The sequence below is a fragment of the Camponotus vicinus genome, unplaced genomic scaffold (assembly GCF_025532165.1).
Source record: "Camponotus vicinus isolate PSW18456_S1 unplaced genomic scaffold, iyCamVici1.0 SCAF_13, whole genome shotgun sequence".
NCBI classification, from domain to species: domain Eukaryota; kingdom Metazoa; phylum Arthropoda; class Insecta; order Hymenoptera; family Formicidae; genus Camponotus; species Camponotus vicinus.
In genome coordinates, this window is record NW_028141949.1 from 12,593,993 (window position 1) to 12,610,496 (window position 16,504).

Genomic DNA, 16,504 nt, shown 5'->3' on the forward strand with positions numbered 1-16,504 from the left:
GCCATACTGGTCACTTGATGTACAAAATGAGGCGTTTGAAACGTTTACGAGATACATACATTCATTAAGGGATATTACAAATCACTTTGTGTGGCACTATGTATTAAATTTTTTACTTTTTTCGAAATTATGTACGAGAGTGAAGTTTGATCATGTAGCGTCAAATCAATCAATTAAGTTTAATTGCATATTATTATATAGTAATTTCGACAATTCAAGTATTGATATTTTTCCAATAGTTGTATAATACACAATTCTGTAGAAATAGTCTTTCCTTAGCCGCGCGTTATTGAATTTTGACGTATTATTTTTACGCGATCGTTGTATTTCGGGCAAAAGCGACAATATACAATTTTCATTTTTAAGTTGCTTGATTTCTATTGCGTAAAACGGAGAGAAAGTAGGAGTAATCTCAGTCGAAATTATTAACATGAGCTTTAACAATGTCTTCAATCGTTCCATTTGTTTTAGCAAGCCGTTCTCTATCGCTTCGTTCATAACAGAGGCAACGTTCAAACTTCTCTAACAATTAAAAGATCTGCGATAATTTTGACTTGTTTTATGTAAATTTGTGATTTATGGTAACTCGGTCAGGCACATTCGTTAACAAAAATAAAGATACATTCTTTATATAATTCAAACTCGCTCTATCGATTAAGGCTAGTAAGAATTCGATCCGAATTCAGCCGTTATTGAAATACAATAATCTGAGTTACTCTCATCTGTTCGATTCGCGTATAGATACACGGAATGTCGCGCTAATGCTTCGCATGAACTTGGCGCGAGGCACTAATGTGTCTCTTGATGACAACATTTTTCAATAAAACTCTTGTACATATAATTGTAACATTTTAGAATTATATTGTTTATTTTGCGCAATTTCATAATTTATATTATATTTTGACTTAATATAATAGGTGAGTTCTTGGTGTTTTAATATAACAATTTGTCAAACGTCTTATATAACATGATATTTAACGAGTTTTATATATTCTAAATATTACACACATTATACAATTTATATATTTCTATCTAATCGTCAGATATCGTTGCAGTTATAGCGGCATCATGCGGGTAATATCTCGCCAGCATTTCGTTTGGCACATAATGCGTGTCTTCAAATTTACAAAAGTAGCGCCCTATTTCGTTATTATCGATCCATTTCGGCGTTGTTTCAGTTATAGCATCTAAAGTAAAAAGTAAAAAATAAATTAATATATGGAAAACTAAATAACATATATAGATCAAATAAGATTATATAAATAAAAAAATGATTAAAATATAAGACAACTAAAGTATAAAAAGAATAAACATCTAAAATATCTAAAATAAATTTAAATAAAATAAAATGTCCTGATTTTATGTTATATATAAAGAGGCGAGTTCGTACAATAAACAAATGTAATTTAAAATAAAAATTTAAAATGATATTCATACCCTCTTCGACGTAACACATTTCGTTATTTTCAGTAAGGATTATGTAATGTGTTTGCCGTTTTGTATTACTAAAATTGCTACATATCTTTAATGGCAAAACAGGATCCGATAATTTGTTTATGGAGAACTTAACATTATGTCTGTCCACATATCGGTGCCATCCGATTATCACGCCGGCAGAACTATCCGCAGATTGATCAAATTTTTTTTGATTATGTGTTACGACCATTCCAACTGCAAATTTTACTTCCTTCGGTCTTATATTTGTTCGTTCTATTTCATTAACGTGAAAAAAGAGCTGGAAAATGTAAAATCAGATGTTAATGGATATCTCTTGTCAAGTAATTTCTAGAAATGGAATTTTGTAGAAAGCCTTTCAATTACAGCTAATTAAATTATAAATAATTATAATTCATATATAATTGTATGCGTTATTAGAGAGAAAAATGTCAGGGATTTTTTATTATTATTATATATTAATATGTGATATATATAATGCTAAAATACCTCTTTTAAATTCGTACTCCAGACGTATCCAAATACCATTTCCTGCGGCATAACCATTAAAGTGTTATTACACCATTCCAAATTCACAAGTATTTCTAGCATCTCTAGCAGTATCTGAAAAAAGATGTAATATGTGAACAGAGCTCCTATTACAAATAGAAAAGAAGAAATTGTATATTTTTCTGCCTATATAAAGTGTTTAATTGGCTCACATCTTTGTCAAGGTGTTACAAGTCAAGGTGTTTAATAAATTGATTAGAGTTAAATTTATAGAAAAATCATATCATATGAGTAATACCTCGTTAGCTGTTACTGCAAAAGGTTCTCTAGAACACCGTTGCTCGATGAGACAATCCGGGAATGTGTTAAAACTTATGCTAAAACATCTTACATCTTCTAAACTACTCGTGGTACTATAAACAATAAAATAAATTACATATGTGTGTGTGTATGTATGATAAGAAGAAAATACCGACAAACTCGGATAACTATTAATTTAATATTATACTTACTATTTTGGTTTCCAAAATATACATATACGGGAGCAATGTGGCAACTTTCTTACATCGCAACGTAGGCCAAGTCTCCTCGCCACACTGTGATATATTATTAATAAAACTATTTCTTGGCCATATTTGTTTTCTAAGACCTGTGTCAGTAATTAGAATACAATAAATTAATTACAGAGAAAAAGAGAGAGAAGGAGTGTTTTTTACATAATAATACGAATATATTATCATGTTTAAGGCATAATTGGACATAATTTCAATGTATTATAACATAAATCTTTAATAACTTACATTATCTATACACAGATATTCCAAATCTGTGTTTTTCGATTTGTTTGGTCTGAAGTTTAACTTGTCAAATATATATTCCTCCAGTGCATCCATAATCTGCGTTCCTTCCATTTCATCCCAATGATTATCGTCGATGTTATTGTTTTTCCAATAGACAAAATATTCAGCAGATGTCGAAAATATCGAATGGTCGGGGTGTTCTTCTCTGAGGAAATTCAATACTTCTAATGCGATATTATCTAATGACGTTTTCACAAATGAATAAAATACATCCTTTTGGGGTTGGAACCATTGCGCTACAATAGTAGCACCCCGTTCCAAAAGCTGCTCTCTGAGAGGTTGTTCTTTAAATCTTTCCCACTTCTCTTTCACCAAACATTGCCTCAGATAGTGAAACAATTTCATATTACAATATCTTTCCGTTAGGTCGCAACCCGCTCTTCTGAAAAATTTATATACATATATATATATATATATTGTGTGTGTGTGTATATATATATATATAGGTATATTAATATATATAGATATCATTTCTATACATGTTTATATATATATAGAAATATATATACAGGGTGAGCCATTTTAATTAACGCACGCAATTATTTCGGAAACAAAGCATTTTAGAGAAAAATGTTTCAGACAAAAGTTTTATGGTTTCGAGGGGGCCATAAGATGGTATCATTGGTTTGACACTGAAGAGTCATTTGAAGGTCACGTGAAGGTCACTTCAATTTTTTTAAATGGAATAACCTATATATTTTTGCACACTCTTGTAGCTTATCTCGAGAGCTTTCCAAAACACTATAATTAAGTACCTTTTCGTTAAGTACTTTTTGAGTTATGAGGCTTGAAATCATTTCTTAATTTTACATAAACCGTAAAATATCTTGTAAAATATTCTTTTTTCGATTATCTTACCATAATACTTTTATGTACAAAATAATGAGAGAAATCAATTGGTGTAAAGAAAACACATAATTGTTTCGAAAAAAAAAATGTAATTGTTAATTGCAAATTACATTTTTTCTTTCGAAACAATTATGTGTTTTCTTTACACCAATTGATTCCTCTCATTATTTTGTACGTAAAAGTATTAAGGCAAGATAATCGATAAATGAATATTTTACAAGATATTTTACGGTTTATGTAAAATTAAGAAATGATTTCAAGCCTCATAACTCAAAAAGTACTTAACGAAAAGGTACTTAATTATAGTGTTTTGGAAAGCTCTCGAGATAAGCTACAAGAGTGTGCAAAAATATATAGGGTGTTCCATTTAAAAAAATTGAAGTGACCTTAACGTGACCTTCAAATGACTCTTCAGTGTCAAACCAATGATACCATCTTATGGCCCCCTCGAAACCATAAAACTTTTGTCTGAAACATTTTTCTCTAAAATGCTTTGTTTCCGAAATATTTGCGTGCGTTTATTAAAATAAATCACCCTGTATATATTAAATATATATATATATATATATATATATATATATATATATATTAAAAACATTTTAATTTTGTACCTACCGTGGAGATTGGGCAAGCAAGCTTTTAATCTCATCCATAAAGAAAGAATTATTTACAAAATTATCGGGCCTACAAATTATTTCATTTAAATGTTTATCCAAATAAAAGATTTGTTTCAAATTTGTGAAATTATCTATTAAAGCATTGAAGTTATAGTAATGATCATGAATTATTTGAGACACGTAATTCCGTAATTGTCTCGCACAATTAATGCCCGTTTCCATAAAGTTTAAACTTCTTTTATCCTTTTGTTCGTTCTTTTCTGATTCCTTTTGCTCATTTTCCTTATATATCTTGTCACAAAGTTTCTTCGCAGAAGGCCACCTAAAATTAAAACGAAAAATACTTTAATAAACTTTTGAAAATCACATCAAACGGTGTTATTGCATCAATAATAAATTTTCAGTGGAATAAACTTTTTGACATATTCAAAGTATCACTTAAAAAATCAATCTTCTTGTCTCTTTACGTAGAAAACATAAATATGCAGAAAAATATATAACGTACAATCTTTATCAATTTTCAATTATAATTAAACTTTACACTAAGAATGTACATAATAATAGTAAATATAAATATATATATATATAATGAACAATACAAAGCAGTATTTACATTACTCCATTATCTAAATCTTATTACGTAATTATTATATAAAAAATTACTTAGCGCTCTCCCTCCCTCTCTCTCACCCTCTCTCGCGCGCGCGCGCGCGTTCACTCACACACGCACACACGCACACACACACACACGCACACACACACACGCGCGCGCGCGCGCACACACACACACACACACACACATTATTCTATATTCATAAAATAAGGTTACTATATTAAAATTAATAAAACAGAAAATAATTAAATTAACAAAATAAACATGTAAAATTTGTAATTTTCAAGATTTCATTTCTTCTTATAATTATATTATCAGTATATTATATTTATTATATTTATTATATTACTCAAGTGATACATTGCGCGATTAATGGAATAAAATTACAAAAAATGCATAAAACAAAAAATTACCTCTGAGAAAGCTTTTTTTCCCAATACTTGTCGTATTTGGCTGCCCACTCGAATTGTTTGCACGTGCATCTAAAGTTAATGATATCCTCAACACTGATATCATTATAGCTAAGAATATGAGCTATCAACTCTTCAGGTAAGCACATTATCGAAGCCATTACGAAAAGAATTCAGTAAAACACTGCGAAAAAATGTAATTTAAGATAATCACAACTATATTCTCGCATATAATTAGTTCTCTATGAGAAAGCGCACACGACATTTACTGCAGTACAGTTGCTATGAGAGTTCTTCACACTTTGTCCACCCTCACTCTGGACTGTATACCTGTAGTTTCGAAAATTTTCAGTTTCCCCCACCATAATTGTCACGTGACCATGCTTATGGAAAAAAACCGAAAAGATACGGAAGACGACACTTTCATTCTGCGCATGCACCTTTAAGATAATAGAAGATGGGAAAAAGGGAACACATTTTCTCGAAATCTGTTTTCAGAAATCGACATTTCCTTGCGATAAAATATTTGATCATTGATTCTTCTGTCTCGATATCGACCATCTCTAAAACTCACGTGTAACACATATAGGATCCTAAGAAAATTCAATTTTTACTAAATGTACGCATAAAGTAAACGGTTTCTAGACAAAATAATTTTAAAAAGATCTTTCTCTTTTGGGCATAAAATTTCTTTCGAACTAAAAGGAAGGGAGAGAGTCCTTCGGATGATAAATCGGCACATCAATCTTTTGTTCAATACATATGTTTTCGCCATAGAGGATCAACGTAGTATCTTACTTGCATGCAAGATAGAAGATAATCTTAAATATTTTTAGGATAAGGATAAAATATGTAAGATAGAGGATTATCTTAAATATTTTTAGGATGCGATAAAGGTAAAATATGTAAGATAGAGGATTATCTTAAATATTAGGAAATAAATAGGAAACGAACTATTTACTTTACCCAATCTAATCGTTATCTCTGTGCGCTTTACAAAAAACTTTTGTTTAACACATATGTTCTTGCCATAGAGGGACAGAGCACAGATATAATGATTAGATTCGGTAAAGTAAATAGTTCGTTTCCTATTTATTTCCTAATATTTTGTAATCAAACACAGATTAAATATTTAATTACATAATGTCTAAAATTTGACATTTTATTGGGAATATATTTATTTATAATGTAAACGATCCGGGCACCCCAAGTTTTCATAATTTACTTCGATGTAAATACTGTGCGATTTAAAACTTGCGCAAAACATTTTTTTTAAATTATATACATTATATAAAAAATGTCAAATCTTAGACATTATGTAATTAAATATCTAATATGTGTTTAATTACAAAATATTAGGAAATAAATAGGAAACGAACTATATACTTTACCCAATCTAATCATTATATCTGTGCTCTGTCCCTCTATGGCAAGAACATATGTGTTAAACAAAAGTTTTTTGTACAGCGCACAGAGATAACAATTAGATTGGGTAAAGTAAATAGTTCGTTTCCTATTTATTTCCTAATATTTAAGATAATACTCCATCTTACATATTTTACTCTTATCGCATCCTAAAAATATTTAAGATAATCCTCTATCTTACATATTTTACCCTTATCGCATCCTAAAAATATTTAAGATAATCCTCTATCTTACATATTGTACCCTTATCCTAAAAATATTTAAGATTATCTTCTACCTTGCATGCAGGTAAAAGATACTACGTTGATCCTCTATGGCGAAAACATATGTATTGAACAAAAGATTTATGTGCCGATTTATCATCCGAAAGACTCTCTCCCTTCCTTTTAGTTCGTAAGAAATTTTATGCCCAAAAGAGAAAGTTCTTTTTAAAATTATTTTGTCTAGAAACCGTTTACTTTATGCGTACATTTTGTAAAAGTTGAATTTTCTTAGGATCCTATATGTGTTACACGTGAGTTTTAGAGATGGTCGATATCGAGACAGAAGAATCAATGATCAAATATTTTATCGCAAGGAAATGTCGATTTCTGAAAACAGATTTCGAGAAAATGTGTTCTTTTCTTTCTCATCTTCTATTGTCTTAAAGGTGCATGCGCAGAATGAAAGTGTCGTCTTCCGTATCTTTTCGGTTTTTTTCCATAAGCATGGTCACGTGACAATTATGGTGGGGGAAGCTGAAAATTTTCAAACCTACAGGTATGCAGTCCAGAGTGAGAGTGGACAAAGTGTGGAGAACTCTCATAGCAACTGTACTGCAGTAAATTTCGTGTGCGCTTTCTCATAGAGAATTAATTATATGCGAGAATAGTTGTGATTATCTTAAATTACATTTTTTCGCAGTGTTTTACTGAATTCTTTTCGTAATGGCTTCGATAATGTGCTTACCTGAAGAGTTGATAGCTCATATTCTTAGCTATAATGATATCAGTGTTGAGGATATCATTAACTTTAGATGCACGTGCAAACAATTCGAGTGGGCAGCCAAATACGACAAGTATTGGGAAAAAAAGCTTTCTCAGAGGTAATTTTTTGTTTTATGCATTTTTTGTAATTTTATTCCATTAATCGCGCAATGTATCACTTGAGTAAAATAATAAATATAAAAAATATAATATACTGATAATATAATAATAAGAAGAAATGAAATCTTGAAAATTACAAATTTTACATGTTTATTTTGTTAATTTAATTATTTTTTGTTTTATTAATTTTAATATAGTAACCTTATTTTATGAATATAGAATAATGTGTGTGTGTGTGTGTGTGTGTGTGTGCGCGCGCGCGAGAGAGAGAGAGAGAGAGAGAGAGAGAGAGAGAGAGAGAGAGAGAGAGAGAGAGGAGAGCGCTAAGTAATTTTTTATATAATAATTATATAATAAGATTTAGATAATGGAGTAATGTAAATACTGCTTTGTATTGTTCATTATATTTACTATTATTATGTACATTCTTAGTGTAAAGTTTAATTATAATTTAAAATTGATAAAGATTATACGTTATATATTCTTCTGCATATTTATGTTTTTTATGTAAAGAGACAAGAAGATTGATTTTTTAATTGATACTTTGTAATACTTTGAATATGTCAAAAAATTTATTCTACTGAAAATTTATTATTGATGCAATAACACCGTTTGATGTAATTTTCAAAAGTTTATTAAAGTATTTTTCGTTTTAATTTTAGGTGGCCTTCTGCGAAGAAACTTTGTGACAAGATATCTAAGGAAAATGAGCAAAAGGAATCAGAAAAGAACGAACAAAAGGATAATAGAAGTTTAAACTTTACGGAAACGGGCATTAATTGTGCGAGACAATTACGGAATTACGTGTCTCAAATAATTCATGATCATTACTATAACTTCAATGCTTCAATAGATAATTTCACAAATTTTAAATTTAAATCTTTTATTTGGATAAACATTTAAATGAAATGATTTGTAGGCCTGATAATTTTGTAATTAATTCTTTCTTTATGGATGAGATTAAAAGCTTGCTTGCCCAATCTCCACGGTAGGAACAAAATTAAAATGTTTTATATATATATATATATATATATATATATATATATATATACATATATATATATATATATATATATACTATATATATATATATATATATATATATGTATATAAATTTTTCAGAAGAGCGGGTTGCGATCTAACGGAAAGATATTGTAATATGAAATTGTTTCACTATCTGAGGCAATGTTTGGTGAAAGAGAAGTGGGAAAGATTTAAAGAACAACCTCTCAGAGAGCAGCTTTTGGAACGGGGTGCTACTATTGTAGCGCAATGGTTCCAACCCCAAAAGGATGTATTTTATTCATTTGTAAAAGCGTCACTAGATAATATCGCATTAGAAGTATTGAATTGCCTCAGAGAAAAACACCCCGACCATTCGATATTTTCGACATCTGCTGAATATTTTGTCTATTGGAAAAACAATAACATCGACGATAACCATTGGGATGAAATGGAAGGAACGCAGATTATGGATGCACTGGAGGAATATATATTTGACAAGTTAAACTTCAGACCAAACAAATCGAAAAACACAGATTTGGAATACCTGTGTATAGATAATGTAAGTTATTAAAGATTTATGTTGTAATACATTGAAATTGTGTCCAATTATGCCTTATACATGATAATATATTCGTATTATTATGTAAAAGACACTCCTTCTCTCTTTTTTTCTCTGTAATTAATTTATTGTATTGTAATTACTGACACAGGTGTTAGAAAACAAATATGGCCAAGAAATAGTTTTATTAATAATATATCACAGTGTAGCGAGGAGACTTGGCTTACGTTGCGATGTAAGAAAGTTGCCACATTGCTCCCGTATATGTATATTTTGGAAACCAAAATAGTAAGTATAATATTAGATTAATAGTTATCCTTGTTTGTCGATATTTTCTTCTTATTATACATACACACACACACATATGTAATTTATTTTATTGTTTATAGTGCCACGAGTAGTTTAGAAGATGTAAGATGTTTTAACATAAGTTTTAACACATTCCCGGATTGTCTCATCGAGCAACGGTGTTCTAGAGAACCTTTTGCAGTAACAGCTAAAGAGGTATTACTCATATAATATGATTTTTCTATAAATTTAACTCTAATCAATTTATTAAACTTGTAACACCTTGACAAAGATATGCGCCAATTAAATACTTTATATAGGCAGAAAAATATACAATTTCTTCTTTTCTATTTGTAATAGGAGCTCTGTTCACATATTACATCTTTTTTCAGATACTGCTAGAGATGCTAGAAATACTTGTAAATTTGGAATGGTGTAATAACACTTTAATGGTTATGCCGCAGGAAATGGTATTTGGATACGTCTGGAGTACGAATTTAAAAGAGGTATTTTAGCATTATATATATCACATATTAATATATAATAATAATAAAAAATCCCTGACATTTTTCTCTCTGATAACGCATACAATTATATATGAATTATAATTATTTATAATTTAATTAGCTGTAATTGAAAGGCTTTCTACAAAATTCCATTTCTAGAAATTATTTGAGAAGAGATATCCATTAACATCTGATTTTACATTTTCCAGCTCAGTTTTCACGTTAATGAAATAGAACAATCAAATATAAGACCGAAGGAAGTAAAATTTGCAGTTGGAATGGTCGTAACACATAATCAAATAGAATTTGATCAATCTGCAGATAGTTCTGCCGGCGTGATAATCGGATGGCACAGATATGTGGATAGACATAATGTTAAGTTCTCCATAAACAAATTATCAGATCCTGTTTTGCCATTAAAGATCTGTAGCAATTTTAGTAATACGAAACGGCAAACACATTACATAATCCTTACTGAAAATAACGAAATGTGTTACGTTGAAGAGGGTATGAATATCTTTTTAAATTTTTATTTTAAATTACATTTGTTTATTGTACAAACTCGCCTTTTTATATATAACATAAAATCAGGACATTTTATTTTATTTAGATTTATTTTAGATATTTTAGATGTTTATTCTTTTTATACTTTAGTTGTCTTATTTTAATTATTTTTTTATTTATATAATCTTATTTGATCTATATATGTTATTTAGTTTACCATATATTAATTTATTTTTTACTTTTTACTTTAGATGCTATAACTGAAACAACGCCGAAATGGATCGATAATAACGAAATAGGGCGCTACTTTTGTAAATTTGAAGACACGCATTATGTGCCAAACGAAATGCTGGCGAGATATTACCCGCATGATGCCGCTATAACTGCAACGATATCTGACGATTAGATAAAAATATATAAATTGTATAATATGTGTAATATTTAGAATATATAAAACTCGTTAAATATCATATTATATAAAATTTTTGACAAATGTTATATTAAAACACCAAGAACTCACCTATTATTAAGTCAAAATATAATATAAATTATGAAATTGCGCAAAATAAACAATTTAATTCTAAAATATTACAATTACATGTACAAGAGTTTTATTAAAATAGGTTGTCATTAAGAGACACGGCAGTGTCTCGCGCGCGTCTTGGCGTGCCCGGATTGTTTACTTTATAAACAAATATATCTCCAATAAAATGTAAAATATTAGACATTATGTAATTAAATATTTAATCTGTATTTGATTACGATCCGGGCATGCCAAGTTTTCATAACTTACTTCGATTTAAAGACTGCGAATTAAAACTTGCGTAAAACTTTTTTTTTTTTAATTATTTAGAAAATGTTAAGAATTAATATAATCCTAATTTTCATTAAATATTTTAAACATCAATTTTCTCTGAATAAATATAAAATGCGTTTTAATTTCTTAGGAGAATTTATGTATAATATTTCTATAATGTAAGATTGATATTTCGTGGCAAATATTATATCAAATTTACAAATTGCTCTTAAGTACTTGGCTAATAATAATTATTAATTTCATATTTAGTTTTGATACTTTATTTTTTAATATTTTTTTAGGAAAATTATTTGTTGAGGTTTTATTTTTTAGAAAAATGATTTTGTGAGGGAAAATTATTGTAAATTTCTTTTAAGGACTTTCTTCATTAAACATTTTGTTGCATACAAAGTAGAATATTTTTTATGTACGTGGCGTATTTTTTCTTACCTTTGTAAGGATTTTTTTAAAGGGATATACGTATTTAAGTTATTCACGTATTCGTGTACATTGATTCACAGTCACGTAATTCGCATTCATTCGATAGTTATTTCGATACGTTATCTGCGACTCTTATCCATGTGTCGTATTAAGTTGATTTATAAATGAATAAAACTTAATCTACGATAAAAACCATAATGCCGCCAATTCGCATGATAGTCATCAGAGTCATTACCGACCTTTCATTGGACTTCCAAAGCAATCGCCTTTCCGAAAACAATCAAGTAGTAAGTTCCATTATTTTTTATCAATTTTTTTTTCTTTATATTTCATCTCTTCTGATATATGTCCTATGGGAGATGTATAATCTCTTATCTAATTAGATGTTCATACCCATGCCCAAACAAACACACACACACGCACACATATACACACATGCTCATATGTAATTATTAGAGAATCATACCTAATTATTATCTATTAATTGATTTTGTCGTTGTAAATTACGTTAACTCTTTTCTGATTAATAATATATTCACTCAGTAATTTTAATGAATTTTTGCATTCTATTTAATTAACTCCTTTCACCATCCTTACTTCTGAATCGCACTAAGTCCTCTGTCTCGAGTAATAAGGATTAAATTCCTTTACCAAAAAGGGATCATTGAATGGATATAGGGACATACCATAAACAGTGTAAAATCTCTCTTTGATGTTTTCGGTCTCTCTGACGGTTCGCTCGAATCGAGGTATCCGCACCTGCTGTCGGAAAATGATTGTTACGCCCTTTCTTCTTCCTTTCCTCCTCGGGCTTGAACATAATAATGTTGCACAATTATTGTTATTTATCACTGTAGCAAGATATTATCTCGCTTCCGTATGTCCATAATTTAGGGGGCGTAACATTCATATGTAATTATATGTAATTATATTCCTACTAAAATGTGATGCTCTATTATCTCCCTTTATCAGAAACATACGAAAATGCGAATCACATTTGTCATCAGACCATCACTTAATCACTGTATTCCTATTATATACTATTGTGTGTATTATATACTATTGTGAAAGTAATAAGACAACTGCGCATTAGTACATTTATGCATTTAGTATATTTATTAGTATATTTATTACAAAATCCTGTTTTAGATAAGAAATTAATAATATGCATACGCAGAAAATAATTCATAAAAAGAGAAATGTGTAAATTATTGCAACAAATGCAGGACATACAATGTAGAACGAGCGAAGTCAAATACTTTTTAATCTGTTCCATCGCTTTATTATCGATGATGAACCCGCTTATTATACTGACATATTCATTTATTATATCACATCACATACGTCAAAGAAAGATATTATTATAGATACATTTCTTCCGATGTCATAATATTCTTTTATAATTATAGCTTTTAGCATGTTATCTTTTTACCCAAATAAATGAAAGTATAAAACACAGTATTATACAAATTAAAATATGGCACATATACACACGTGCGCTTATCTGAATAGAATCGATCAACTATGTAATTTTTTTTTTTATAAAAGCACGACATTATAGGTATGCTTGACATTCGATTCTCTTCCATCGGAAGAGCAAAGTTAGCAGATTTTCTCTGTAAAAAGAATTTCTTCTCAAGAGTTTAATATTCTATTGTTATATAGTAAAATTTTAGAAAGTATGTCGAACGTGTCTCTCTGTGTCCTCTTCTCGTTATTAATTGTAGGCATATTTCCTCTCACTATTAATAATAATCATCATCAAATAATTATATTGTCAGAAGAACGGCCTTCTTATACAGATTTAATAACATCGGTAAGTTAATTTTCAAAGAATATGTAGAGATAAAAACTGAAATATTTTTATTTATTATAAATACGACTCTATCCGCGTCATACACGTTTATCATTGTATATTATTATAAATTATCATATAACAATATCATTATAAACTTGTGGAAAAAAATTATTCCTTTTTTATTTGTAAGTACATAATAACATTAACTCAAAACATTCTCTCTCTATTAATGTAAATTTATATTAATTTCATAGGTATTTACTTTAATGAAATGTCTACCAACGGTATCTCATTTGACTTTACTGCTGGGCGGAGATTATAATGAATTTCTTGTACACTCATATAATAATATGATACCCGTAGCATTGATAGATGAAACAAATCCACGATTTGCTCTCCGGAAATTTACCCTGTCAAGATACTCCGATTTAATGTTCAAGAATTACAATTTTCTTCGAGCGCATCGTTTCGTGTTTGTGACATCTTCTCAACCCTTCTTGCGAGCTCTGTTACAGGTAAATAATAATAAAACAACTTAATAAATATATCATTTTATGAAAAAACATATATAATAATATCGAATACCTTAAAACTGTTAATACAAAAGGGATGTGATTCTATAATATATAAAATATAAGTCGAAAATATACAGTAAATATAGTAAAATTTTATTATATAAGGATTTGTTTTCTAGAAAAACAAATTTGATATTCAAATAGGCATACATCTCTTTAGTCTTAACAGCCTAAATTATATGTTACTTTTACTTACATTTATATTTCTTTTGTATCAGTTCTGATAGCTTACTTTTGAAGATGATAAAAATTTATTTTGTTTCTCCTTCTCCTCGAATCTTTATATTTCAAACTAGGCAATTAAATATTAATATATTCTGGGTAATAATACTAAATATACAAAAAAAATGGCATCACTGTATCCATGTTTAAGTTAACATAACAAGAAATTTTTTGTAAATCCTTGTAGTAAATTCTATTAAACGTTCTAGTTATAAAAAAACGAGTTCTATCGTGATAACTAGAAATTCTGCTTGGTTTAACCAAAATGCCTTCTATCAGATATGTCTTCTTGATAGAGTCAAACGATTTTTCTCAGTGCGTTTACTACAAACAATTAAATTATAAGAATATGAAAGATATCAATATATTATAATTTATTAATTAAATAATATAACTCATTTTTTTTAGTAAATGAAAATGATAATTATATATTATATACTCTTTTTCTTCACAGAGAGCAAAGGACTCGCCATGGGCGAATTCAGAAGGATTTTATATCCTAGTCGATAAGCAAACCGAGACTCGGGGTTGCATAAATGCTCGCTCATATCTCTGGACTGCTTGGGAATATGATTTGCTCTCGGTCATATTCATATGCATCGATCCAAACGATGGAATTGTTCTTTACACGTTTAATCCGTATTCGAACATTACGCCAGACAGCTGGTACGAAGTAGAACATATCAACGGGCGAGCGAGTCATCCTTGGATAATATTGAAGAGGAAATTCATACACGGTATCTCTCTTTTTCTCATTTTTTTACTTTCTTTTTTTTCATCTTAGGAAACATATTAGCGCGCAAATTAAAAATTAAATACATTGAAATTTGGCTCGGATAATAATAATTAAAAATTAAATCGAAATTATATTAAATTAGAGCGACAGCGCGGTAGTTGGAACGCAAGGAAGAAACAACTTTCTGCTTTCTGATTACTCATATATTTTAAATTTAAAAAAATTACATTAACAAAAGAACATTTTATCTTTTGATCTCTCTTCAGCGCGACGTTAACAATATGCGTTGCAAAGTATTGACCTACTTAATTATAAAATTATATGTCCTCAACACTGAAAAAATTGTATTCTCAAATTAAGAATGTGCCACTTATCTTTAGAAATAGCGCCAAGAGGATTTCCCTTTTTTTAGTATATATTCTAAAGATAAGTGGCATATTCTTGGGTTTGAGAATGCAATTTTTTCATTGAACGCATACGTAACGTTACAAACACATTGTTTCTAATAATTCTTCAAATTATTGTAATTATAAAATGGAAAATTGTTAAGTACTAATAAATCAGATGACGCGTTTTTTCACAAATTGATAACTGTATGCTGTTGTATATATATATCTCATGCTGGCTTGAGATATGCTTACCAAATCTCTGCGAGATACAAATTAACGTTACCTATGCATCAAGGACATATATTTTTATAATTTAATGCGTCACCGTACAACATTTTGTAACGCATATTGTTAACGTTTGAAGAGGGATCAAAAGATGATCCGTCCGTTTTTTTTGTTAATGTAACTATTTTTAATTTGAAATATACGAATAATCGCAAAGAAGGAAGTGTTATTTCTTTCGCGCGCTCCAATTATCGGACTATAGCTCTATTTTGCGCAAAATTAATTTTCAATAATATAAAGTATCTTAATATGAGGTGAAATTTAATTTATATATTATTTGTTATATTATTTTAGATAAATACTTTTTAAATGAATTAACAAGATATATACTCTCTTTTTCTAAATAATCTAATGCATTACTAATAAAACATTATTAATTTTGATATTTAGAAAAATTTATCAAAAAAGTTTATAATTTAAACAGCTACTATCACTTCTATATTTTTAGACAGCGATATATGCATAGATCTGGATTTTGATAAAACGACTACTCTAAACAGATATCAAATTCGATTAAGTGCCATTGAGATGGAACCGTTTGTCTAAGTCAACTTGAGCTTACCGAAACAAGAAAGATTTCGTGGTGTAAGCAGTGAC

At 29.0% G+C, this 16,504-nt stretch overlaps 1 protein-coding gene and 1 pseudogene across 2 annotated transcripts; one reads left to right on the top strand and one right to left on the bottom strand.

Moving 5' to 3' along the window:
- Nucleotides 1-909: 909 nt before the first annotated feature.
- Nucleotides 910-5,562, bottom strand: LOC145964111 (F-box only protein 21-like). The gene is made up of 8 exons (XM_083086521.1): nucleotides 5,297-5,562; nucleotides 4,269-4,592; nucleotides 2,745-3,186; nucleotides 2,457-2,593; nucleotides 2,243-2,357; nucleotides 1,945-2,058; nucleotides 1,438-1,735; nucleotides 910-1,187 (listed from the first exon to the last, which is right to left on the bottom strand). The coding sequence occupies exons 1-8, from the start codon at nucleotides 5,452-5,454 to the stop codon at nucleotides 1,033-1,035; spliced, it is 1,743 nt and encodes a 580-aa protein (XP_082942647.1). The 5' UTR covers nucleotides 5,455-5,562; the 3' UTR covers nucleotides 910-1,032.
- A 1,957-nt stretch (nucleotides 5,563-7,519) lies between these two features.
- On the top strand, nucleotides 7,520-11,179 carry LOC145964109 (F-box only protein 21-like; annotated as a pseudogene). The gene is made up of 8 exons (XR_014436345.1): nucleotides 7,520-7,802; nucleotides 8,466-8,791; nucleotides 8,926-9,367; nucleotides 9,519-9,655; nucleotides 9,757-9,871; nucleotides 10,048-10,161; nucleotides 10,371-10,668; nucleotides 10,917-11,179. The product of XR_014436345.1 is annotated as an F-box only protein 21-like (transcript).
- The last annotated feature ends 5,325 nt before the right edge of the window (nucleotides 11,180-16,504 follow it).

Bases quoted from the DNA above. Each gene is read 5' to 3' on its own strand.
- LOC145964111 (XM_083086521.1), bottom strand. From the start codon at position 5,454: ATGGCTTCGATAATGTGCTTACCTGAAGAGTTGATAGCTCATATTCTT. The intron at 4,593-5,296 runs GTAATTTTTTGT...TTTTAATTTTAG, and splicing joins GAAAAAAAGCTTTCTCAGAG to GTGGCCTTCTGCGAAGAAAC. The intron at 2,358-2,456 runs GTAAGTATAATA...TATTGTTTATAG, and splicing joins ATATTTTGGAAACCAAAATA to TACCACGAGTAGTTTAGAAG.